Raw genomic sequence first — 26,535 nt, 5'->3', positions numbered from 1 at the left:
CTTTTGAAATGTTTATGGTCATGAAGGATAAAATGCCCGTCAGGCTCTTGCAGATCAATATTTAAAATGTGTGTCACAGCTTCCTCCATGTATTCATGTCTTTGCTTCATAAATAAAGACCTACATGAAAGGTTTTGGTTTCTTTAATGACTCGTGCACGCATTCACACCTCTGCCAGTGGAGTGGCATCTGCTTGTCGTATTTTTAACCTGCAGAAGAATGTTCAAAGATAGCCTGCCAAAGACAAACAGCCCGAGTCTGAATCCTCGTAAAGACAAAGAACAATAATAATAATAATAATAATAATAATAATAATCAATTTAATTTATAGCGCACTTTTCATTAATAAAAATCTCAAAGTGCTACATGGTACAGCTAAAAACAGATACAATCAACAATCAAAAACAATAAAAAAAAACACAAAAAAAACAGAACAGAGCCTAAATAAAACCACTGAAGTCTTTCGCTGCATCACACAGCTAATTTTGCACTTTCTCTCAGTGCTTATAATTTATTTCTTTATAAGGCTGTAATCTTCTCTATTCCCTCCAGTATCACCTTGTTGTCTTTCAAATCTTCCTCCCAGGTTTCGGTCTCCGGGTTGTTCTTCTCGCCGAACATCTGGGAAACCTCCAGGAAGGTCTTGTTCTTGGTTTCGGGCATCACCATCAAGAGGTAGATCAGCGTCACAAAGCAGACGACGGAAAAAAGGAGGAAGCTGAAGGGGCCAAGGCCTCGCTGAAAGAGAGAAGGACAGGAAAATCAATCTGTTTGTCCTCAGGAGGAGAGGTTGTAAATATGTCAGGAAGACAAGTCAAGTCGAGGTGAAGTGAGATGAGCTGATTTTATGGAAATGCTCTTCCAGTTTTTTGGTTTCATCTACCTAAACACATTCCGCACTTGTTTTCTTTTCCATTTGTTGTGTTTTTCGTCATTCTGTAGGTTTCGCCAGCATGTTTATTAAAAGAGAACGGCTTGCGTCAAAGCTAATGGGCGCATGGTGTTTTCTTACTGGAAAGGCCCAGTAGTGGTTTACAAACCTGTCACACATCCAGAACCGCTGGATGTAAACCTTTTTTTTTCTTTTTTTTCTTTTGGCAAATGAACATGAACAGACTTCTAGCTACAAACTTTGGCCATATCTTCTAAACGTTTAATGCAACACCGTCATGGCGGTTTCTGAGGAGTCTCAGATTCAGCATGGATCAACTCAAAAATCTTGAGCCGTAAAATATTTTTTGCAAAAAATCTTCATGGCCACCAGACTTTTACGTTTTGAGACTTTACAACCACAAACTTTATCTTAGTGAGATTTTACTGTTTGTGTGACAGACCAACACAAAGTTACACAAAAATATGAATTATGATGAAAAAGATAGTCTTTTGAGGTTATGTCTTTGGTGGAATTTTTTTAACCTTTTCTCAACCCATCTTTCTATCAACTCTGACTTGTTTCCTTGTTCTTGTCACAGAAGCCTCAGCATGCTGCTGCCACTACCATGTAGCTTGGGGGGACGTGCAGTGTTAGTTTTTCACTTGATAAAACCTTTTGCCAAAAATGTCCAAATGATCTCATCTAATCAAAGCAACTTCTTCCACATGTTTGCTGTGTCCCCTTCATACCTCGAGGCCAACTGGAAACTTTCAGTGGATTTCTTATCCAGCTAAATGTGAGTGGATGGATCCAAAATATCTATAACAAGCTGGTATCAGTATTGGATGGATAAGATTGATACTTTAGATTCAGATTACATCTTGAAATGTTATTCTATTTTTGTATTGTAGTCTCTCAAATCTACCATAAAGAAATATTTTTGCTCAAATTGTAATATTTTGCACTGTGTTTATTTAGGTAAAAAATGCAAGTAAATTGTGCTAATGCTATTAAAATATTTTGCAGATACTTATAAACTATGTCTGAATTCTGACCTAGGTTTGAACCAAATAATTCACACCTACAAAAACACCTAAAGATGAGACATTGGATGATGTATCAAACAAAAAAAGAGCACTGGCATCATTGGTATCAGAGGTACAAGCCCTGTATTTACTTGGCACCAGATAAATACTAAAATATGCAATATCACACACATCTAATAAAACCAGATCAACCCTATTAATTGAAGAGGTGGCTATTTAAGGAACCTGGTGATTAGTCGAGAAAATGTATGAAAACCATGCATCCTTTTTGCTTTACTTGCGCCACTTTGTGTTGGTCTATGACACAAAATCCCAATAAAACAAAACATGGAAAAGTTCAAGGAGTAAATACATTGGATTGTCTATTAAATAAAATTCCCTTTGTAGTAGAAATGTAAATATATATGTTAAGCGGAGGAAACTAAAGGTTTTTACTAGACATAAATGCTATAATGTTGACTTGCCTTATTGATTTCACTTTGAACAAACAAACAAACAAAAAAACTATTTGCGCATAATAAAAACATATTGAAATGATAAGCTTCAGCTGCTTTGGTGTTTCTTGTTTCACCAACCTCCATGAAGGGGAAAATGAGGCCCACGATAAAGTTGGAAAGCCAGTGAATGACGCCACCAAGCATGAAGGCTGCTGGCCGAGCCGACTGCATGAACATCTCAGTGGTCACCACGGCTGGAATTCGCTCTCTCACACACACACACACACACACACACACACACACACACACACACACGGGGTTAACTACAACCAAAACACTGCAACACGCACCAGTCCTCTCGAGCCAAAAGAGTGGAGGCTGCCATGACAGAGAGCTGAATTTACAGAATCTGTGATTACATGTCTGGTCCAAGCAGCACTTCAGATAATGGAGCGGTCTGTTGTAAGCAGCATGTGAGTAAATAACCACAGGTGGGTCAGACTTACTGGGTCCGATGGCATGTCCCATGACGTAGATGATGACACAAATGATACTGATGTAAGGCATCCACGACAAGCTCGCCTATCAACAGACAGGCAATGTTTTCATTAGTCCCATCATTAGTTTGTAACAGAAATGACAAACAACCTTCTTACACTTTGGCAAGAGAGTATTTTGACCACGTCATCATTTTTAGGCATATTTTCTAACTCCAAACTTGAATGCTGATGGATTTAATCACTGTAGGTGATGTGTATCCGTGTAATGATGACGGACCTAAGGAGGTTAACACTACGTATCAAGATGCTTAAAATTATTAGTCGGATTCTTTTCTTTAGGTAAAATGGGATGTGACTGACTCTGAAAAGTAAAAAAAAAAAAAAAAATTATGTCTTTTAAGAGAGATGCAGAACTCTTGAAGTTAAAAAAGATATTAGGGCTTGATCTCAAAGGGCTCTGCAGTTGGTGATTAACAAAAATAATCCTCAAAGATAAGTCTTGCCTAATAATAATTGCCCACACAGTGTTAGATGCCTTAAAGTCTAACAGGAAGTAAAGCAATAAATAAATAAGATATAAATTAGCATTTTTTTTTCCACAGAAGCCTACTGCCTGTACGCTCATTCATCATCATTGTGCGGTGTCACTGCTATCAGTCTGAATGCAACGCTTTCAAGGGCGGACTGTGCTCTGGGCTACGTCTATCTATTACTGAGAAGTTCTTGCTGGCATTTTGGTTTTTAGTGTCTCGGATTTTCAGCGACCTCAGCAAACAGAGATGTGGGATCATCGTTTTATTCCCTGGACCAGGTGCAAACTGCAGGTGTAAACTATCAAAGCCCACAGAGAGGTTTTTGCTACTGGGGCCTCGTACGTCAGTTGCTTGCCTGATTAAAATGTCTAAATTAAATGAATTATCTGTAATATTTCTTTCTTTTATTTTTCTGCGGTAGCGAATCTTGTCAAGTGTTACTTAGCAGGTTGTTATAATTACCAAGAGTTCTCTGACATTTTGTTTTGTAAAAACGTCATGTTTTGTTGTTTTTCTTCACTTTTTGTGATCGCCTGTGCTTCTTCAGACTGTTTTGGGGCATTTCAACCTGCTTTATCCAGACAGTTGATATATCATATAATGACAGCAGGATGTTTTCATAACCTTAATTGAAATAGAGGCAGTGAAAACAGCCAAGCGGGGGGAGTGTGTGCATTAAATATACACATCGCTGCATTCTCTTATTGAACTACAGAAAGTAAAGGTTAAACTTTATTGCTTAAAACATTTTCACAGTCTTCCGAGTGTATTATACTTTTTTTTAATAATTATTATTTATGTGGGACCTTTACAAAGTTACAAAGTCTTATGTTTCCATCCCAAAAATAAAGGAGACAGAACGATCAGAAACACTTCTTTTCAATTGAAGAATCAAAACTTTGATTTAGGGGAAAAAATATTAATACCCAATTCTAACACAGTGTTCAACAATCCTATCAATCATAGTAAGCTAATAGAGCTGAAATAGTTTTGCTACACTTTTGTCAATTGATCAAAGTAACTATGGACTTGTAATAGTAATCGATTACTTTCTGTTTCATTGGTTGTATGAAGATGTTTTTACACATCCTCATTTCCCTAAAGCTGCTTTGTCACAGGGTGTGACTTTAACTGGTCGTTCCCCAGTCTGCTAGGCCAGATTCATTTCCTGAATGTCGTTGACATGTATCAGTCTGGAAATGGTTACAAGGTCACTACAGGCTTTTGCAACAAGACTGAGATCTATAAATAAAAACTTCTCTTGCCACAAAAATATTTTCAGGTTGCTATTTTGTTGTTGTTGTCCATAAATAAAAATGTCTGATACTTTAAAATGTTTAAGAGTGGACAAAAAACTAAGAAAAACCTTAAAAACAGAGGACGCTATTAAAAAAAAGGTCAATAGAGGGCACCAGAGTGACGTGTTGGATCCCAGTCATTCTGCAGCTTTCGCAGTTTACCTGGAAGTTGAGCGCCACAGTCAGCAGCACACAGGCCCCGCAGCAGATCCCGAATCCCAGAAGAAGAAGCAGCCGTCGGCCTGAGGACTCCACGATGAAGACCTGTGAGAACAAGCTTCCTGTTCAGAGCTGAAGCTTCCAGCTGCCACAATTAGACTGCAGATTCCAGCTCTTCTACTTTATTTTTATTTTTGTTACTTTTTCAGGATACTTACAGCAGTTATGGTCATGAAGACATTCACTGCACCTGTTCCCGCTGTAACGTACTGGACGTTCTGCTCGTTCACTCCTGCAGATCCGTAAATACTATCTGCGTAGTAGTAGATCTATGAAAGAAACGCATTGTTGAAAGAGCTGAGGAAAGGGCTGCTAACAAATGGCGGTGCTTTGTAGTATAAAATGTTTCAAGTAAAACAGATATCAGAGTTTTTAATGAATGACGCCTCACCGCGTTGACCCCGGACAGCTGCTGGCCCATGTTCAAAACGATGATGGTGAGCAGCTGCCAGCGGAGAGACTTATGGGTCAGCAGGGAGACCACCGACAGACGACCCTCTGCTTGCTCCGACTGGTCCTCGAGACGCATCTCTTCGATCTCTTCGTCCACATCCTCCCAGCCACGCAGAAGCTTCAACGCTGAGAGGGGCAAAACACAACCAAAACTCGACTGCGGTTTAGTTTTGATGCGGCCACGGAAAGCGGCTGGTTTTCTGTCCCGGGTTCTCACCTTTCCTGCTGTTCTCCTCGTCTCCCTTCTGGATGAGCATGTACCTGGGACTCTCCGGGAAGAACGGCAGGAAAATCAACTGGATCACAGCGGGAATGGCGGTCAAGCCAAGCATGATGGTCCAGCCTGGATCAGAGTACAGTCAGGGTTTCGTTTGACGGCTGAGTGCGAGGAACAAAATAACGGCAAGCATCCACTTGGATTTATGAGCACCTGTTTTGTTGCCGAGCAAGCTCCTGATGCCAAACACTTGTGCAACGAGGATGCCAACAGTGATGAAGAGCTGCGGGATGATTCCAAGGGCTCCTCGCAAGTTTTTGGGTGCGAGTTCGCCCAGATACATTGGCACCACGTTGGATGACAGACCTGCAAACATGGATGGGGTAAAATTAATATATGTACACCAGCCTGAACTGCAACGCTTTGCAAAAGTATTTCAATCTTTGTATCATTTTCCCATTTCACCATGTTACAACCAAGAACATCATGTTACAACCAAGAACATTTTTTCTGACTGATTTTGTAACATAATGTGCTCAAACAGAATCAAGATGTTTCATTCAAGGGGGAAATGTTTGTTATCTGACAGTTATTGAGTATTAATCTGTGCAATAACAGGTCAAAGGGCAAAGAAACAAACTCACGGGAAATCCTATCTGATTAAACGTGACTACAATTAAAAATTAATCTACATGGATTGATGCGCCACGTTTCATAATTACTTTTATGTGATAAAAGCATTGAAATGTGAGAATGAGAGGAGGTTTATTTTTTTGTTAAGTCTGTGACTTTAAAGTACAGTTTATGTGAACAAAAAGACTGAATATGGAAGTAGTTCTAGTTGAAGACGAACCGATGTTAAACAAATGTAGTGACGTGTTCTTTATCATCCTCAAGAGGTCATTATCAAACTCATACCAGATAATAAAGCGGTCAAGTTTTAAACTTAATAACTTTGTCAATTTTTTTCAAAGTAAGTGAATTTACTTCCAGGTATTGATCCTAAACTGATTGGCTACAGTAAAATATCATGATAAAAAACTTAAAGAAAGGGGGAGCGGCAGTGTGCAGGGGTAAAGTGCGAACCAAAAGACGTCAATGGAGGCAACCAAAAGAAAAAAATTTAAGGAAAGGAGAGGTGGCCAGATTTGATTGTTTTGCTAATTGGGGAATTTAAATGTTTACATTTTTAGGTCACCAAACTGCAAACATCTACGGTCAAAAACATTTATCTTCAAAGTGATAAATGATACAAATTTTGTTTCTTTCTATTTTATGCAAATTGGCAGAATGTAGCGTCAGTCAAAGAAACTGAGTATTTTTTTGAGTATTTTATCACAGTCTTTTCAGAAAGATTAACTCTGCGTAAAATGAACAGTGGGTTCTTTCGGCTCCCAAGCATCTACACAAAAGTTTAAAAAAAAGAAAAAAAAACCTCAAATTATTATATAATAATTGGAAAAGTCCTAATTATTTTAAACAAGATGTTTCTTTTAAAAACTAACTACTCAAATAGCACAAACTAAATCTTTAGCAGCGCACACGTTTGTCCCCCGTTTTGTTTGATTCGGTGTTACGCGAGTGCTGGCAGACCTTTCGCCTACATAGACCTTTAAACCGAAGCAGCCAAACATTTCTGCTGCATGAAACAGAACAAAGGTAGCAATTTTGATTTCTGTGATGTTGGGGTTGATCTTTGACTGCCTTTAGAGACATTTACTAATACCGTAAAGATGATGGCGGCACAAACATTTGACACAATTCTTTTTTAAGAGTTGAAGGAATTGTGGGGGCTAGCTGCATCCAGGTGACAGACCATGAAAAACGATTGAGTTGAACGCTTTTGTTCAACAAACGTTTTCAAATGAAATGTCCAACCTGCACATATTCCCACTATGATCCTGGCCAAAATGATGAGCTCATACGACTTGGCCATCTCACTGGCTCCCATCATGATCGCCGGGACGATGGAGAAGATGTTGTTGAAGAGGAGGGTGCCCTTCCTGTTGCACGATTAAAACTAATTAAAGACACAACCTGCTCCTAGATGCAGAACTGCAGAGCTCGCTGCAAATGAGTTTTTACCTGCCGAGCTTGTTGACCAGAGGAGCCACCATCAGAGATCCAAAGAGGCCTCCGAGCGGGAACATGGACACAGTCACTGACCACAACAGAGTCAGGAGGTTCTCTGCCATCGGCTCATTGTAACGACTGATGTAGGTTTTGTTGTAAAAGTCTTGCATGAACTGCAGAGAACAGAACACGGCTGAAAGCGTCTCTGATCCGAACCTTAGCATGAATGATTGTTAAAACAAGAAAATAGTTACTGGTGCCGGAGAGTTGACGGCAGCAACGTTGTATCCATACTGGAAGGATGAGCCAAACGCGGCGACGAGACTGGCTAGTACCAAAACTTTTGTTAGTCTCTAATAGGGGAGAACATGAGGAAAAATCTTTCACCAACACAAATGTCATCCATAAAGATTATTTAGTCACAGGGACAGATTGGACAAAACAAACGCTGAAGTGTTACTCACCCCTTTCCGCTCCTCAGAGTTCTCCAGCTCCTGCTTCTCATCCATGGTGTACCAGCCGATACATTCTGAGGCACATTCTGCAAACATAGCTGCTTTTTGTTCTTGCTGCAGCGCTCACTCTGCCCTTTGGACATAAGATCAGAGAACGTGGAAAAGGTTTATGATACAACTTGTACTTATTACTCTCATGCTGCTGACTTTGCTATCAGGTCTAGGAAGTTAATTTTACCTTTATGTAATGAACAGGAGATATATTAAATGATAAGGTGAAATTAGCGCAGATATACATGCAGTGCCTTACAAGAGTGACCCTCTCACGTTACGTAGCATTACAACCAAAAACGTAAAGGTGTCTTTGTTTGACTTTGACTTTTAACGTGATTGAATAGTCCATAAATGTGAAGTGATAGGAAAAAAAATGCATGGGTTAGATATAGATCACTGTGAACACCTTTTTTTTTTTGTATAGATTTTCCACAGTCTCAGTTTGGACTTTGCGTGGGAATATGTATTTATCTAAACCCTTCTACTGAAGCTCTGGTTGCATGTTTGAGGTTGCTGGACAATCTGCATCCCAGTTTGAAGTCTTCTGCAGTGGCAGCAAGCTTCGTTTTTTTTTTTTTTACCATATCCATTGCTTAGCTGCACCAATATTTCCATCAATCCTGACCAGTGAGCCTGTCCCTGTTGAAGAAAAGTATCCCCACAGAGTGATGCTGCTTTTGTTTTTTTTTGGTTTTTTTCACCGTTGGATGGTGAGGTGAGGGTGAGGGTCAGTACTAGTTTTCTTCCACAAATAGGTTTTTTCATGTACTCTAGAGAGCTGAGTTTTGGTCTCATCTGACTAAAACGCCTGACTAAAACGTCTTTTGAGTTGCTAACAGAACAGCATGAGATATAAGGCATTGCGTTAGTGTCACAAAACAGCTGTGTGATATAATAGCTGTGTTTATCGATTTGCCTAAATTGATAAAAACAGTAAGGGTGATTACTGCCAATAAAATATAAATACTGATAAGGCGCCTTTACTGCTTTTAAAAAGAATTACAGCAGGACACTAAAGTGACAAGCAGCTGCCAAAACTGTCACTTTTCATCACTCTACAATTTATTGGATATATCTGCTTTTATGGCACACTGGGAAGCTACATGAAAGAAGAAACTTCTGCAGGATCAGTACTGCTGCATGTTTCTTCTTCTGCTTGCTCTATTTACAATATGTTATATGGTTCTTATCTCCGAAGTTAAGTCTATTTGCCTATAAAAGATCGCTTGTGTAGTTTGCTCATAAAGCTGGATGTCAGTTCCAGGGCATAAGATAAAGTGTTAACAAAATAAACACCTCTGAAGAAAAGAATAAAGGCATATAAGCTTAAGAATCATTTGCAAGATGAGTCTGGTGAGACTTTAAAAGGATAAACCAACATGGACGATTGTGTGTTAGGAATCTCATCAATAAATTAATAAATAGTTTCCTGATTAAATTTGGCAAGGTGTTTCACTGGAAGCCCCCCTTACAATGGATAGAAACATGAGGTTATACCCACATAACATTTTGAGCAGCACTATTTCAACAGTGGCACTGAAAGAGTGCAATTTTAACTATCATTTACAAACTGTCACTGTAAAAAGGTTTAAAAATATCACAGCAGCCCAAAGACAAGTTTTATTGTTGGTAATAGATTACTTCTTGCTTACATAACAAGGCTCACAAACGTTATGCGGCTATAAGAGACATGCAAACATGGTTCTGTTTGTGCTACTTCGTATTGGTCTATTAAATAAGATGCTAATAAAATCTGCTGAAGATTGTGTTTGTAACGAAAAAAAACCCTAGGTTTACTGAGGATTTAATAACTATGAGTCCCTGACATTTGTGTAAAACAAATCAATCTCTTATCTCTGGTAGAAGAGATGATAAACTGTCAAAGCATTGGCAGTGTAGCAAAGAATGAAAGAGGTGTTATTAAAATCACCAGATTTAGTCACAAATGCAGAGATGTTATGTCTGAGCATCAGCAATGTAGCCATAGAGAAATAAGTTCCAAAGCAAATATTTAATTCACCATCTAATTATTTAGTTTACAAATAAAATACTTACTTTCAAATTAAATATTTACTTATCAAGCTAAATATTTACTTTCCAATCTAAACCACTTAAATATCAAACTCAATATTTATTTTCCAAACCAAATGTGTAGCTGGAAAACTAAATATTTACTAACTAAATCAATAGTTAGGTTGCTAGCTAAATATGTAGCTCATTTTAGGCTAAATAATTAGCTAATATGTAAATTAGCTTGAAGACAAGCGGAAGTAGAATAGCAAGTAAACCCTGGGTTTTGGTGACCTTTATACATAAACTCCGCTGCTGCCGGCACTGAAACGTCCTCTAGTTTTTCTTTAACAATAAATTCTCATGTCCATCGTGTTAGTTGAAAACGTGGGACATGTCGTTTTAATGGCTGTACAGACGTTAACTTATGCCTTTACAGACACCGTTTTTGCATCAACATCCGCCACTTCGGTCAAGCCAGAACACTTCCGGTTCATGCTAATAGACCCTTTTCACAGCGACGTCACACAACTTCCGTTATGGCTCGAAGCTGTGTATCTTTACTTCCGGTGTGATTTTGTCTCTGGAAACCTGACTGAAAAATTCACGGATACTCATTATCTTAAGGATATAATAAAATGTAAGGTTAATAATAACAGTTCGATAGCTGTTAATACTCATTGTCAATTCACCATTCTCTATGTGTAAAATAAACAGCCTCCGATCGGAGAGTAAACCAGCTAACAGCAGCTTTAGCCACAGTTGGGAAAATATATACACCGCTCTGTCAGTGTTGTAACGTTAAAAGGTTCACTTTCTGTATTAACTGTAATAAAACAGGATTTACATGTTAGCCTTCATTAGTCATTGTCAGTTTACCATTTTCCAACTGTATTTAAAGAAACCAGCCTCCGATCGAAGAGTAAACTAGCTAGCAGCAGCTTTAGCCGGTTAAGAAAAATATACACCGTTGTCAGGGCTGTAACGTTTAGAGATTCACTTTATTTATCAATTTTAATAAAACAGCATTTAAGTGTTAGATAACCGTTATTACTCATTGCCAATCCAACATTCTCTGACTGTGTATATAATAAACAGCCTCCGATCAGAGTAAACCAGCTAGCAGCAGCTTTAGCCAGTTAGGAAATGTAGAAACCACTGTCTGTCAGTGCCGTGTTGTTAAAAGTTTCACTAAAATCACTTATATCTTCCAACATTGTTGGTTAGAAAAGCATTTTAAATATTGATTTAAGCGGTATCTGCCAAATACTTTACATATTCTGATGTGATTCATAATTTCTATTTCTCCTTTTGTTTTGTTGTCCATCTTTCTCAACAGTAGCCGACCTAACAACCCACCATATCTGAGATGATCCTGTTCCTCTGTCCATGGCAGGTTCAGTCAATCAGCTGTGGGACATCTGCTGCCTAGTCAAAGTATCATGGGCCTCTTGATTTAAAAGGAGACAAACCAGTACAGAGCCTCCCTGCTCCTGCAAGTCACACTTCTTGGATGAACACTCATCCTGTGTAGCTGTGTTAGAAAGAAAATCTTTGTGTATCTATTCTGTAATTAATATCTATATGTATATATTAATAAATGAATTGATGTGTAGAGTTCTGTAAAAAAAAAAAAACTTTAACTTCTCTTGAGTAATCTACATATGTGCAACTTTTACATTTAAATTGCTTATTTTTGTAAATTTTACACATCTGGCAACGAATTATGTGGAGGAGAGGAAATGCTAAAATTAAAGCTGCCATTGTGGACCAAAGACATAAGGTTTGTGGCTGTTTCTTTAAAACATCTATTTAATAATTACATTAAACACTGTACATGTACATAATTACCACAGTTAATAATTTAAGTCATTGATAGAGAAAATGTAGTTACGAAAGACATATCAATTTTATTTCAACAGTATGTACTCAGGGTTTACAACTTAAGAAGACATCCATGTAGGGTCCTTGGCAGGTGCCAGTCTGCAGTGAACTGGTGCCAGTCTGCAGTGAACTGGTGGATGACGGAGATGATGCTATACTGTAGTGAGCAGTTTGAAGAAGTCCCACCATGTGATCCACAGGGTTTTCCCACCTGAGCACAAACTTCATGCACTTTGTTTCCACAGGCACCACAGCAGAATCAAGTGTGACCTGTTAAAAGGGATATAAAGTTATTATTCCTATGTTATTAATTTTCTACTGACAAGTCTACAGCCACAGGAAAACAAAGTATAAGAAACTTAACCTTATAATCATAACATTGGAGAAATGTGAAGTTAATGAGCTAATATAGATAGATAGCTCATCACATTTCTCCAATGAAACGTTAATATCTATATCTATCTAAAACAGCGTCTTCCTCCTCATGTCTTGATCGTAGCAAGAGTTTAACTTCTCAGGACGTGRTGGAGYAGCGGGTKTTTGGCATAACTGTYAAGTTTTGGACTTGTGGCTTCAGGTAATGTCGCTACTTAGCGGGTGGTGAAACTAGCGTTAGTGAGGAGAGTTTAATACGATCACGCATTTTACATGACGGGTGGCAACCCCAGTCTATACTATAAACATCTGATTAAGATTAGAGCCTAAACACGTTCTACTTCCAAAACAGAAAGGCTACGTAATGTTAGCCAGCTAACAAATTACTATTGCTATCCTAGCATATCAACTAGCAGCTAGAAAAAAACCAAAACACGTACCTTCGTAGTCAAACTGGTGTCAATCAGTGAGAAATTTGTCCAGTTTAGATGATGTTGATGAAGAAAAATTGTTTGCAAATAGTGATATATCTTTAAATCGTATTTGTGGCAGCAGCTTTAGAGTCCAGAAACAGCATTATCTACACACACCGGAACTAAGGATACACAGCTTCTAGCCATAACGGAAGTTGTGTGACGTCATGTGAAAAGGGTCTATTCACTCTTAAGTTGCTTTACAGCGACTATCGAAGTCTAAGACTTCCAATTATTTATTAATTTATTGTTTTTATGAAAATGAATAAATACATTGTTTGTGTAAAACGTTGAGAGCAGCAGATATGAATCGGGCGGAATTGCATAGGAAGTCAATGGGCTAGCCAATAATCTGATATTGCCCATTATGATTGATGGGAAGAGATGGTTTGGACTTCCTCATTCGCTCAGCATCCACGACTCCTCCTTTTCAACTCCTATTATTTCAGCTTTTGCACTGTTGCCGTGGTTACGCATAATAACAAATGAGCAAATATTAGCAGAAATCAATCCAGCAGAACAGCATCCTAAGCCAGAAAGACGGTCCTAAAAAAACAATTTTCCCGCCAGAAACGCAGGAATGAAAGCTTAAAAAAAGGAAACAGAGCCACTCCAACTTGCTGCCACATTGAGCGGCGTAATTCTTCACATGTTCATGGTTCATGCTCCCTTTAAAAGGTATATTGCTATCTTTCTGTTTTCCTTTGCTATAGAAATAAAATACACTTACTTGCATCAAGGAAGCTTTTCTGTTGTCCTTATTATATGTACCCGACCCTCCACCTGCTAAAACGGAGCTACCTGAAGCAGCTCTGAAAATCAGAATTCTTGTTTCCAAGGTGGCGGCTGTTGCTAAGTGACGTCTGCGTGGACAAACTATCTTGCTAAGATAATATGTGGATCAGTACCCAGCCGAACATGAAGAGACCGGTGGTGCTCTCCATTAGAGATAGATGGAGAGCAAACTAGAACCGCTGCTTCATCACATCGAGAGGAGCCAGTTTAGCTGGCTTGACCATCTGGGTAGGATGCCAGGAGAAGGCCCAGGACATCCAGTGGGTCTATTTCTTGACTGACCTGGGAATAACTTGGGATTTCTCCAGAGGATCTGGCCCAACTGTCTGGGGAGAGGAAAGTCTGTGTCTCCCTTAGGTTGCTGGGCTTCCATATGTTTTGGCCACATTTACAAATACACTTAGAAATTTGATGGATTCATTATGCATAAAACATGTGCTGTCAAATTATTCAGATATTTGAAAAACTAAAGTAATCTTCATTAGACCTTTAAGTTTAACCATAAACTTAAGCAGTAGCTGATCAAAAAATAAAGCAGTGAAACTCTTAACATCAGCACTGAGAAATATTCTGCAGTGAACATGGCTGCAGTGAACAGATGGTGGAGCTAATGTGCAGGGCAGCGTCACATGATCTACAGAAGAGACAGAGGATGTCACATGCTTACCACAAACTCGTTTTACTGGGACTTTAGCTGCTTGCTGCCTGAATGTCCAGATTCTGAAGTAATAATAAACCATAGCAGCTTTATTCTCTGTGTGCCCTCTCTCAAAGGTGTTTTCATGTACTTTGTGAATGCTGTTCTGCTATCAGGTTGCTATTCAGTACTTGAAGTTATTCCTTATTTAGTGAGTTGGACAGTGAATTTGAGAATTGGCTCTTACCACAACAGAATCAGCTAAATGAACAGTTCGTGTTGAGTATAAAAATGACTCCCCCTGACGAGTGGTCACCACAGCTGAGAGGTACACTGAACATAATGAATTAACCGGGCAGGGAGCCAGCAGAGAGGAGAGAGAGCACAAACTTCTTCCTTAAGTGTTTTCATCAGCCCGAGGTGCTTCAATGTCAGCCAAATCACACAATGGATTAAATACTGGAGGAAATACAGAGAGAGCGGCCATCTGTGTGCTTTCTGCTGTCCGCAAGGACAAAAAAATAAAATAAAATAAAAAGGTCCGCTAACCGATATACAGCACATGCAAATAGTCATACTACTTTAATTTCTACTGAACATTAAAGTAGTTCAATAAACTGCTTTATCAAACTCACAAGACAAAAAATAAATGGTCAAATGGAAGACAATTTCCACAACTAAAAATTCAAAGTGTGTGACAGGCCTTTGGAGGACATTCTCTGGTCACATGAGACTAAAACTGAACTATCTGACCTACATGCAAACTAACCCTGATAATTTCCGCGAAACATCACCCTCGCAATGAAACATTGTGGACAGCAGACCAACCAATTAAAATGCAAGCATCTATCAGAATTTGCTTTCCTCCAGAAAGTAACCTAGTCTCACAGTTCTCCACAGCAAGCCAGGGAAACTTATGCCACAAATAGTAGCAAACCTGTTCAAGGGACAATAGACAGATAAGGTTTTGTTTTTTTTTAATTCTTGGGCAATCTGTGTCAAAAATGACAGATCTTAAACCAAATGTATCCCAAAATGTTCTCATTTTTGTTAATACATTTAAAACCACGTATCATTTTCTTGCCACTTTACAATTATGCTCAACTTTGTGTCGGTCTAACATGTGAAATCCTTATAAAATACACCAAAGTTTGCAACGGTGACATCTGTTGTGAGACAGTGTAGACCCCCACATCCGCACACAGTCTGTTTTCCCAGGCTTGCCGCCCACTCTGTTGTCATTATTCTTTATTCCCCGGCATGAGAGAATGAACTGTGCACTCTGTCCCATTACTTCAACTAAATGTTGAATTAAACCTGCTTATTTGAAGAAGACCAGTGTAAACAGTGGGGATCAGACTAATGTGTGGGAACCAGATGCTCCAAGAAGGTTGCACGCATTTTTTTTCAGTCGCTAAGTGTGTTCGTTTTGATGGTTTCAAGCTGATCAATCCATACATACAGAAAATAATTCTCATAGTGTGTTTCTTTATGAGCTTAACTTAGCTGCTGCTTTTTTAAAAATCTTGTTAAACTGCACTGCTCCATTCTGTGTGGGCAGAATACTTCCCTTAACATCTGTTTATGCTGTGTGTCCTTCCACACAGCTGCATGTCATATATAGGGTATGCTCCTGTGCTATTTTTTCCCTCAGATGATGGCGTCAGGAGGAGTTGTTCACAAGCTTTCAACTTAAAGATCCACTGCACTAATCATGTCAAAGAGCCAGATTCTCTAAAAATAGCCATTATGGTTATAGGTTAGGTCGACGCCACGGTCTGTACGCGTTTATTCAAGTTTACAGCCTCCCCTCTGGTTTGTTGACGTCTGGCCAACACAGGGATCTAGCAGCAGGGGTCAAGCGAGACGTTCATGGTCACGAGTGCAGCTCAGGTTGCAAGGAGGAAGGATGACTTGTGATGATCGTTCATGCTTCTCCTGACCGCAGTGACCAGCAATGATGAAGGTGACACATCAAACTGCTCATTTCCAAACGCTGTAGTGAAATATGTCGCAACTACGCTATTACACAAGAGCTATGAGTTTTAAATAATAGAAAAGCAGCAAACTATAGCCTGCTATGAGGGTAAAACGGGGTTTTGCACTTATAGTGTTTTTGTTTCATTTAAACTGATGGAACAGGCACTGAAAACCCAGCATATTCTAACAAACGCTCATATAGAAAAATGTTGAGCTAAAAATTGTAGATCAATTTTCCACAGTATCTTGGTTTAAAACTCTAGATTAACATTCCTTAAATTCAGTCCTCAGACTGAATATTTTAGACGTGTCCGTTCCAGAACGCCTGATTCAAATGATTTCCTGACCTCCTCTGGGGCCATCAAGTGCTGCAGAAATATGTTAATGTTTTAGGTGTTAGGAAAACACCTAAAACATGCAGGGCAGAGGCCTCCGAGTGCTGCAGAAAGTTTGACTTTAGTGAGTACAAATGGTGACCGTTATAGCAACCACAACCACAGCATCAACTTCTGCTTCTACTAGTTTGCGTTCAAAATTATTTCTCCGTCCTTCAAAATTACTTGTAAAATTGGTAAGAAAATCAAACAAAAAATGAAAAGTGGGAGGAAATCCTTTAAAATAATTTCACGTCTGATGCGACAGCACTAAAAATAAGGACCATAAAAACAAATTTGAATAAATAATTATTTAAAAATAACCTAGGTCAAATATTTAAGCTACTCTATTAGATTTTTTTTTTTTTCCTGGTATTTCAAAGAGTTTATGTTGCCATACAAGATACCGAGAGTGTTTGAAAGAGAAGCTGGTTCACAGATATTCATATCAGTAGGAAAAAAGTGGTTTTGTTTTCAGATTCATGTAAAACCCACCTGGGCCATTTGTTTCTGAAAAGCTTAATCTTACCTAAGCACACAATTCCAGTTAAGTATCAGCAGTAGAAAAGTTTATTGTCCCAATAAGGCAACTGGATTTTCTATAGCCACAATCACAGACACAGCAAAAATATCACACAGACAGAAGACATGGGGCATAGCAGCAGATAACATAAGGAACAGTCTACTTACTCACACTAATTATTTTTGACATTATTTAACTATTATGAGTTAAAACCCTTCATGTTTTATATTCTGGCTTGCATAAAACCCACTGACTTTCACATATTCTTTAATCTTTCCGTATTAGTTTCTCCCATTTAAAATAAAAATGCTGAAATTAAAGATTAGATTATTGCAAACTATTTAAATATCTGCACCAGGGATGCCAATAAGCATGGAAGGGACCGGAAATTTAAAGCATCTCTTTGGGAAGAAACTTCAAAAATCACTCAATTTATAATGTAAAACAGAAGAAAACTTCACACTTCGACATTGAGTTTATCACTGAGATTTGATATGCTATGCAGCTATAATAAATAGTTAAGTATTTTGAGATTTTAATAATCTACAATATAAAAAAATATGCTGAGAAACAGTAGAAATTTATTACAATAGAAATACAGTAGGTCAAGCCTCAACTTAAATATTGTGCATAAATTTGATCCAAAAATAATTAATGCACTCACCAAACATATTTAGTGGCAGTCAATGAATGGGTGACCAGAGCTCATTAGTTTAAAACTATGAAAAAAAAAAAAATCAAAGACAAGATCTAGAAATAAAGTTCTTTTCCCGCTTTAACGAAGACTTTATGTTTTTCTACAAGGCAACTGCAAATTACAGTGTACAAAGCAGCAGCAGGAGTGTAGATGTTAAACTGGCCAGAGAACATATCCGATCGGTCTCGGGGAGGAAAAAAAAAAAGTAAAAGCGGAGGAGACCCTAAAATATTCCACAGCTTAATTCTGAACAAAAGTTAGAAAACGGCACATTTAAAACATCGTGAGTTCGACTTCAAAGTTTCTAAATCCTTACAATGAGTTAGTAAACTAGGACATGTTGCAACATCTGCTGACATCACGTTAGCATCAGATATATCTGTATTATATTCATCTCACCCGGGCTAACCCACTACACTGATCTTAGTTTCATTTCACATTCCAACATAGTTTTTTCTGGCTGCAGAAACATTTAGCTGAACATAGACTAAGCACAAACCAGTATGGAAACACAGTACCGAACATCCTGCTGCAGGACTGGAGTAAGACATTTTAAAATAAGAGGAAACAACATTTCAAGTCAGGCAGCCACACTTGGGAGTAACGCGAAACCTTCTAATCAGCAACGTCAACAGGGTAAAGATGTTTTGGCAGATTATCTTCTTTTATGTGATTTGGAAGCCCAATCACTTGGACAAAATATGAAGCTTGCCCAACCGTTACTTCACAGTGGTAACTTTGTTACAGTACATGATAAATAGAGGTGCTACAGTAACATGTCCTTCATTTGGCGTAACAGACTCAAAAAACACAGCAGAAGAACCAAAAGTGAAACATCATTTTAAGAAGTCATCAAGTGCTCAGGTAAGTATCAGTGTAATTCAGGCAGCACCCAGAGTGCAAGTATGTAACCTAGACGATGCATCTCCAGCATCTCCATCCCTTGCTTTCATAAGGCTTTCTGCTCAACCGCTTCCTTCACCTCAGTGGTTCAGCCCGGTTTCACCGGTGACAGAGCGAGGTATCATCTTTCCCCCTGCATTCCAATGGTACCGTCCTCTTCTTCTTCTTCTCCTCTCGAGTCCCGTCTCGCCTGGTGCCGCTGTGGGGTACCGTCCGGGTGCGGCGCCTCGGCTCGACAGTTGGAGCAGCAGCAACAGAGCGCAGTGCAGAGGCGAGAGCGGATGGGCTGAGTGAAGAACACAAACATGATGCAGTTGGCTGCTCCCTGAGACGTGTTACCGATACCCTAAAGGGACGCAGAAAATAAGCAGAAAGACACTTAGAGAACTGGAAAAATTATTTGTTCTATTTATTTATATTTTTACACACTTTTAAAAATCCTATGATGGCTAAATGTGTAAACATAGTCCCTAAAAGGGCAATATTGTGTATTTTCCAGTCAATCGAGTAACCATGTTACTTTCAGTTGTTATAAAAATGCTGATCAGATCCAACTTAAAAGAAATTCAACTTTCCAATTATACGCCACTTTCTGAAACTCCACCGTTACACATCATCACAACAACCATTCTTCATTAAGCCTTTAACAACTGAGAACTAGCTGTAACAGTAAAATGTAACAAAATAGACCTTAAAAAGCCAAACAACTACAGTAACAGAGATGTTTTACATACGCTGAATTAATGTTGGGCTTTTAATAATGCATGTGGCTACACAATAATACTTGGTCTTTAATAAGGCGCAGAACCCATCAATCCGTAAAGAAGCCTAATAAAGTATAAGCCTGCTTTGTGTATTGCAGAAATGTGCAGTTATCTACATGATCGAGTCAAATGGGTATGATGCAACCACCACAGCACCACAAGCATCATGCATTCAGGCTCCCCATGCTAATAACACATTGGAGATGTCTGCAGAGTACTGCCTGTAAAAGAAGATTTTTCGTCACCAGACGTCTTTGCATGTTGTGTTATTCTGTGCAGCTTTGATGCTGAGGGTCTGTTTCACTGCCAGTACAAAACGTTATTGGAATAACGAAGGAGAACTTCATCCAAATTTTTCTTCTTCACCACAAATTAGCAACTCATTTGGACCCAACTAGAGGTTCCACCCAAACACGCATCAGAACTGGCCAACATTAGGTTTCAGCGACATTCTACCGTATTGGACATTTGTAAGAACGGTGGTCCGAGATGTAGCCAGAGTTATGCCAGAAGCTTGCTGATGGGCTACAAAAGGTGCAAAAAGTAAGGGACATCTGACCAAATATTAGAATATGTTTGAGCATGTATGTATATTGTTGAGTCTACGCTGATTAGAGAAAATCCACAATAAATTCAGACTCACGCACTAGATTTTCGCTTTTTTTTTTTCTTAAACATTGCTAATTTCACCCTAGAAAATTAGCAGCCGTTATTATTCATCAACGGCTCAGATGAATAATAATATTCCAAGTTATTGATAAGTCTTCCTTTTACTGCACATCTTCTGTTGCAAGGAGTTTCAAGCAGAAACCACTGGTTTGTAAAGAAAAACTGCAGGATGATGGTGCGATGAGTCATGGGTTTAATCGCATCCTGTCTCACATTCAGGTTTAACAGCACATCAGCTAATGATTTCACACACATGCTGATGTGCTGCTTGCCAAATACAACAGACGACACAAGAAAATGACTAAATATGAAAGGGTGTCATCTCCACTAAAAGCAGCTATTTTCAGACTTTAAACTCACGTGTAGCGTGACCAACACTGGGTTCTGTCTGACCGGAGAGTTAGCCAGCAGCAGGATGAAGCGCACCGTGCTCCAGATGCGCAGGACGATGAAGATGATGGGGATGAGAGTTAGCTTCACATCTGCCATGGAGGAGAAGGACTGCGACGGAGGCCTGGTGGCCAAGATGGGACGGTATTCCGACAGGGCCGCATGCTGCACCAAACAGAGGATGATTTACAGAAGAACAGGAAAAAATAAAAGAGAACGCAATGCATCATCAAGAACAATGGGCCGTTTTTCACGACACAGCAGCAGAAGTGAGGCGAATGTGATCCGTGATTCATCTGAATTTCATCAGATGAAAGAATTGCTGCTAATTTGAAAATTAAAATACCAATGAATAAAGAAATATGGGCATGTATTTAAAATGTAAAGGAAAGAGTACAGTGCCTCTAGGAACTATTCACCCCACTTGGATGTTCTTCTGATCAACAAAATTAGGCTTTTTAGACAAATAAAAAAAAAAACTAGGCATGCACCATATATCTGCATTAGCATCAGTCATGGGTGATATTAGTCATATTAGCACGATGATTATTTCCTTATTGTTGCTTTCTGTGTTTCTGGAGGGGGGAGTGAAGGGATTGTTCCTGTGGATTTTTGTTCGGTCATATGACTAACAGTAGTGCAGTGCAGGATTGTGGGTGTTTAAATGAAGCATTGTTAACCTGGTGGTAAATTTTTCAGTGTCAAAAGGCTAGAGAAATACATAAAATGTACATATATATATATTGATATATATATTGCTGAGAGACATCAATTGTCTGCCATAAAAGATAGATAAATATCAATGCATCCCTAAAAATTGTGTAACGTCAAAATAAAAACCGCTTTCTACAAAACAACAACAATTACATTGAAATATTAAAATAAAACATGTGATGACTAAAAATCTGGGGTGTCCAAACTTTTTGTCACGTGGGCCAAAATTGTTGGGTCAAAAGTATTCATGAGTCGGATTATGAGGAATCGCAACAGAATGGCTGAAAAACTGCATCAGCATCAATTTGAGATATTCTAATTTCCACAAAGGTAGGGAACAGCAGAACAATTTGAGGTTTCTATAACAAATCCTTACACCAACTTCATGAAAAATCAGCCTGCCATACCAGAAAAATATCCCACATGATTACCTTTGACAGAACTGCTCCAATAACACTTAGTGACATGAATATTCATAAAGATTTTCTGACAGACTGTTATTTACAGTCTGACATTGGGAGGGACACGGCAGATGCTATAATAAAGCCAATAGTTCTGTCCATCATACAGATGAAGTTAGGTCACTTAACTCTGCGTTTAGACTGGCTTGGTGTTTTAACTAAAAGTCCAAATTTACTTTGTGATCAATGTTTCTCCTTTAATAAGGGTTCCTACACATCTTTTAATGCAATTTCATATTTTCCACAATCAAAAGTTCCAAAGTTCTTGGTTAATGGTTTGAATTGTTCAACTATAAATACAAATGTTCATAAGGAAATTTGCACAGCCTTTAAATTGGGAATCAGAAAAATACATACATTTTGTGACCCAATAAAAATGATGGTAGCTCAATTAATAGTTGATCTGTTACGATAACTGCTTAAAGACAGTAGATCCTACTGTATACAGTCAGGATGGACAAGAAAAACAAGTAACTCTTCCTCTTCAGGTTCATTTAAATAAAATAGTTGTCAGTTAAAACAGAAAAACATGATGGACCCCCTCACCGCCCTGTGGATATGCCTCTTGATCAAGATGTAGAGCACAGGAAGAGTGAGGTAGGCCAGGAACTCCCAGATCTTTCCAGTCAGCAGCATCCACAGGACCCGATCCGGAGCCTCGATCCTGACCCAGCACCAGCCCACAGACACCTCTGACGCATCGTAGCCGATCTTGTTGAGGCACACAGCGGTGACAGTGATGACCAGAGGGACGCCCCAGCTGGAAAAGAAAAGCAAAAGCAGAAATAGTTTGGAGAGTCAATGTTAGTCATCTCAAATGATGTTTTTTTTTTTTTTTAACTTAAACTAATGTTCGTGGTTGGTTTTATCTGTCCGTCCACCTACCTACCTACCTACCTACCTACCTACCTACCTACCTACCTACCTACCTACCTACCTACCTCAAAATGTTTTAGTTTATGCATGGTAGAACCACAAAACCATTGCCACTTTCTGAAAACAGCATTCACCATTTCCTATTTAAGCATATGCTGTTCTCTTAAAACAATCTAAAATATACTTTATTTGAATATTATTTTATTATGAAAATAGGGTAGAATGTTATAAATGCCACAATGCTTAAGACCTACTTGTGTTTGAATGCATTAAATGGGCTCTCTAATTCTAATTCCCTTTAGATTACATGCTGTTATTTTCCGTCATTTGTGTAAGGCCCCTTGGTCTGCAGCGATCCTTCTAAATCCAGTCCTGAATACAAATACATGCCACACGTTTCAGATTTCTATTTGTAAAAAAAAAATAATAATAAAATAAAATAAATAAACTTACTTTCTAGCTAAAAACAAAACGGTACACTGAATTTTTTTTTGTAAAGTGAAATGGTACAATATGCTGTAAGTGAAAACCTGTTATTAATTTGTTCACTGAAAAAGAAGAGGGAAATATAATACAGTTTGAAATGTATAATGGACTAGCCTGGACTAACTTTCAAAGAGTTCCCATAGAAACCGTACGCGCTGGAGTAGTTCCACTTTACGCTAGTAAAGTTTTAGTCATGTTGCCTTTCCTAATGTTAGCTAAAACCCTATATAACATTTGAAACTAAGCCATAAATCAAGCCAAAGTCGTACTTCAGTATTTGCCAGTTTAACCGCTTTCCCGCAAACTTCCCAACATGCCTCAGGCTGCGCTCGCTTTCTCTTAGAAGCTACTTTTACAGCTAGCTAGGCTGGTTTCACGGCGATATCCATACCTGACCAGGTGGAAGAACACTACCAGGCTGTCGGCGACCCTCTGGCTAGACCTGACGATGAAGACGTAGAGGTACACGGCGATGGACACGGTCCAGAAGAAACTGCTGGTGTTCGAGAAAGTGGATATGGCTCCCTGAGCGACGCACTCGGTCGAGTCGGTGCGGAAAACACTCCAGACTCCGACGGCGTAGGAGACGGCCGACAGCCAGTCGGTCACCGAGAGGAACACCAGCAGCCTCCGCGGGGTGGTCCTCAAGTCCGTCCAGATAATGTGTGTGAGGATGATGAGAGAGGAGCCCAGGAAGGACAGAGCGCAGGTACACAACACCACCACCCGCTCTGACAAATACAACTCTGTCTGACTCTCGTTGGCCATAGTTTACACCGAAAACTGGCTGCTATATCAGAGTTTGCCCGAACACTTCTGGGAGCAGTAGCAGCAGATTTGTGCTAGATGTTATCATGATTTCCCTCAAAGGCAGTGCAAGTTTAAAACTTCCAGTCCAAACGAGGCAAACAAAACTTTTCGCCCAGCATTTAAGCCCTCCCTCCCCGCACGCCTACTGTTTGCACCAACCGGAACCCAAAGCAGAAGTCAGTCAGCTGGTAAAGGGAAGAAACAAGTTTATTTTTGTCCGTAGATAATTTTTTTCTTAGCTAGTTACAGCTGTTGTATCACCGTGTGACACATGACATTAAGGCTAAAACATAGATATTTAGATTATCTAAAACGTGACCCACGGATCAAGAAAATGTTTAGGAAAATATTTTTACGTTCTTGTCTCAAAGTTTCACATTTTAGCAGAGGCGTCACCGAGGGGGGCTTACGGGGCAGTGGTCACCATATATTTATGCAAATAATTTTTCTGTCCATCCTTACATGCTGCATTTGAATGTCCTTCTCTCATTGGGTTACTCTCCCGGTGTTTACTTTTGTTTTTCAAGTTAATATTTAGTTCTGGTTGCATTTGTAGTTCGATTTCACTGAATCTCACCTCATTTTTGTTAACAAGTCAAAAACAACAACAACAAAAAAAACATACAACTTTAAAGAAAATCTTTTTTTTTAAATCTACCAGTGAATCAAAATAACATTGTAGTTTGGAAAACAGAAAAACACAAACGTTTTGAAACAAGCTTATTTCAGTTTTTGGACAAAACAAGTAATTTTTGCTTCTGTCTGATCTGTAAAATAAACTTGACGTAGTTACGTGAGACTGAATTGATGAGGGATTATTCAAGGTTTTTCCTGAGTAAGCGCAGACCCTTTTAAAATAGCAGTGAGCCTCTTGACATATTGTATTTTATAAGGTAATAGTAGCAGGTGTTTACGTCAGGTTCTGCTTGAGGTAAGCATTAGTGGATCATAAAAGTCAGAATCAATAGAGTGATTAGGAAGGCTGCTTCTGGCCACTACAAAGAGAGAAAAGGGCTGCATTAAAAAGTGCTTTGCAACGTAGAGGTGCTTCATCACACATTGTTTTTAAGTGAAGTTTATTTACTCGGTGACTGTTGATGGCTTTGTGTTTTCTTTTTTTCTTAAAAGCTTAGAGGACAGTGTCCCCCCTGCATTGGTCAGATTGTTCATGAACTGATACACTGATGAACATTTTAACCAATAAATATATTTCTGTGAGGGCATTTGATATGAATTTCACACTAAATGTGAACCTGTGATTCACACATTTGAAAAGTGATAACATATTGATTCATAAATCATGTTATATTTTACAAAGTGGAATACTATGCTTTTTGTTTCTACTGTGTCTTTTTCACAGAAGACTCATCTAATAATTGGTAAAAACAAAGAACTTTAATGCAAGAACTTTACAAACGTTGTTGCAAAATTTTTTGAAGAGATATTTATAGACTTGTGAATGTTCAAGTGAGCACTGGAAGTATTGGGCCACAAGATTTACAGCAGAGGAATCAAAATGAGAAAAATTACTGAGCAGCCACGGAGCACTCACGCAAAGTTTAAGAAAGACTTTTAATTAGCAAATACTGTTTTTCCTATGAAAACAAACAGTAATCCACTCAACCATCTTGGTCTCTATTAACACTCATTGCACAAAACTCCACTGTTGAAGAAAAAGCAAATGCACGCTTGTTTAAAAGTTTAAAGGCAGTAAAATATAGCCATGTTAGATGAAACCAAGTTTAAGTCTTTAAATGTGAAACAATGTTTTATATCGGATGACTTTATCTAGGTGTAGGAAAGAATAATGGAGAAATTTACTGGAAGAGCCATGAAAACTACCACAAGATACAATGAATCCAATCATACATCCATGGAAACTGTCAGCTTGTGTCAAGGAAAGAAAATAAATCGTCTGAAAATCACCTGACTAGAATATAACTGAATGTAAAAGAGGCAGCAGAGCCTTCACAATCTATTGCTTGGATCATACCTGAGCGTTGCACACAGCTTGTTGGAATTACCCAGAAAGTATTGAATATATTTTGGTCGGGGTGTTCAGAACTTAGTACAGCGTCCTTCTATTTCACTACTTGGAAGTTTTATTTAGACTGATTTGTTTTAATTTCTTTGGATTTGTGGACGTTTTGGGTTGGTACTGCCATAATCTGCTGCAAATTTCTCATCCCATGAGAAATACTTTTAATGTGGAAAAACTTTGATGTCAGTACTTCTTTCCCCCAAGATAAGGAAGTCTTGTGTGTGTTTATGGTGTAAAGCACTTTGAACTGCCTTGTTGCTAAAATGTGCTACACAAACAAACTTGATTGATTGATTGATTGTTAACGATCTGGATTTATAGCTCTTTGACTTAGTAGAAAACATGTTTCTTTGTTGGACTTTAGTCTTTTTTTTATCTAATAATGCAAACTGTATAAAGAATTGTGTTATTGATATATATAGAAAACAATGTACTTGGCAAATTTTACTAATTTTACGTTTCAGCTCTTTTATGTTATCTAATATACTTCCAGAGGTTTTACATTTTTTATTGC

At 38.6% G+C, this 26,535-nt stretch overlaps 3 protein-coding genes across 3 annotated transcripts in view; 1 reads left to right on the top strand and 2 right to left on the bottom strand.

The window, feature by feature from the left end:
• Positions 1-458: 458 nt before the first annotated feature.
• slc2a5 (solute carrier family 2 member 5) lies at positions 459-13,746 on the bottom strand. Its single transcript, XM_008413326.2, has 13 exons — positions 13,632-13,746; positions 8,115-8,238; positions 7,905-8,003; positions 7,663-7,823; positions 7,456-7,580; positions 5,791-5,943; positions 5,578-5,703; positions 5,299-5,486; positions 5,066-5,176; positions 4,851-4,952; positions 2,864-2,939; positions 2,496-2,623; positions 459-738 (listed from the first exon to the last, which is right to left on the bottom strand). The coding sequence occupies exons 2-13, from the start codon at positions 8,199-8,201 to the stop codon at positions 520-522; spliced, it is 1,575 nt and encodes a 524-aa protein (XP_008411548.1). The 5' UTR covers positions 8,202-8,238; positions 13,632-13,746; the 3' UTR covers positions 459-519.
• Positions 13,747-17,234: 3,488 nt separating this feature from the next.
• gpr157 (G protein-coupled receptor 157) lies at positions 17,235-24,153 on the bottom strand. Its single transcript, XM_008413323.2, has 4 exons — positions 23,562-24,153; positions 22,355-22,568; positions 20,604-20,798; positions 17,235-19,156 (listed from the first exon to the last, which is right to left on the bottom strand). Exons 1-4 carry the CDS (start codon positions 23,936-23,938, stop codon positions 18,932-18,934), a joined length of 1,011 nt encoding a protein of 336 aa, XP_008411545.1. The 5' UTR covers positions 23,939-24,153; the 3' UTR covers positions 17,235-18,931.
• The window catches only part of spsb1 (splA/ryanodine receptor domain and SOCS box containing 1), a 36,386-nt gene continuing 33,712 nt past the window's right edge, over positions 23,862-26,535 (top strand). The window contains exon 1 of the mRNA XM_017305917.1: positions 23,862-23,879. The gene's annotated coding sequence lies outside the window, so the exon portion shown is untranslated. The remainder of the gene's footprint in view (positions 23,880-26,535) is intronic.

The sequence above is a fragment of the Poecilia reticulata genome, linkage group LG7 (genome assembly GCF_000633615.1).
Source record: "Poecilia reticulata strain Guanapo linkage group LG7, Guppy_female_1.0+MT, whole genome shotgun sequence".
NCBI lineage: Eukaryota > Metazoa > Chordata > Actinopteri > Cyprinodontiformes > Poeciliidae > Poecilia > Poecilia reticulata.
This window is presented reverse-complemented; position numbering and strand designations above follow the sequence as displayed.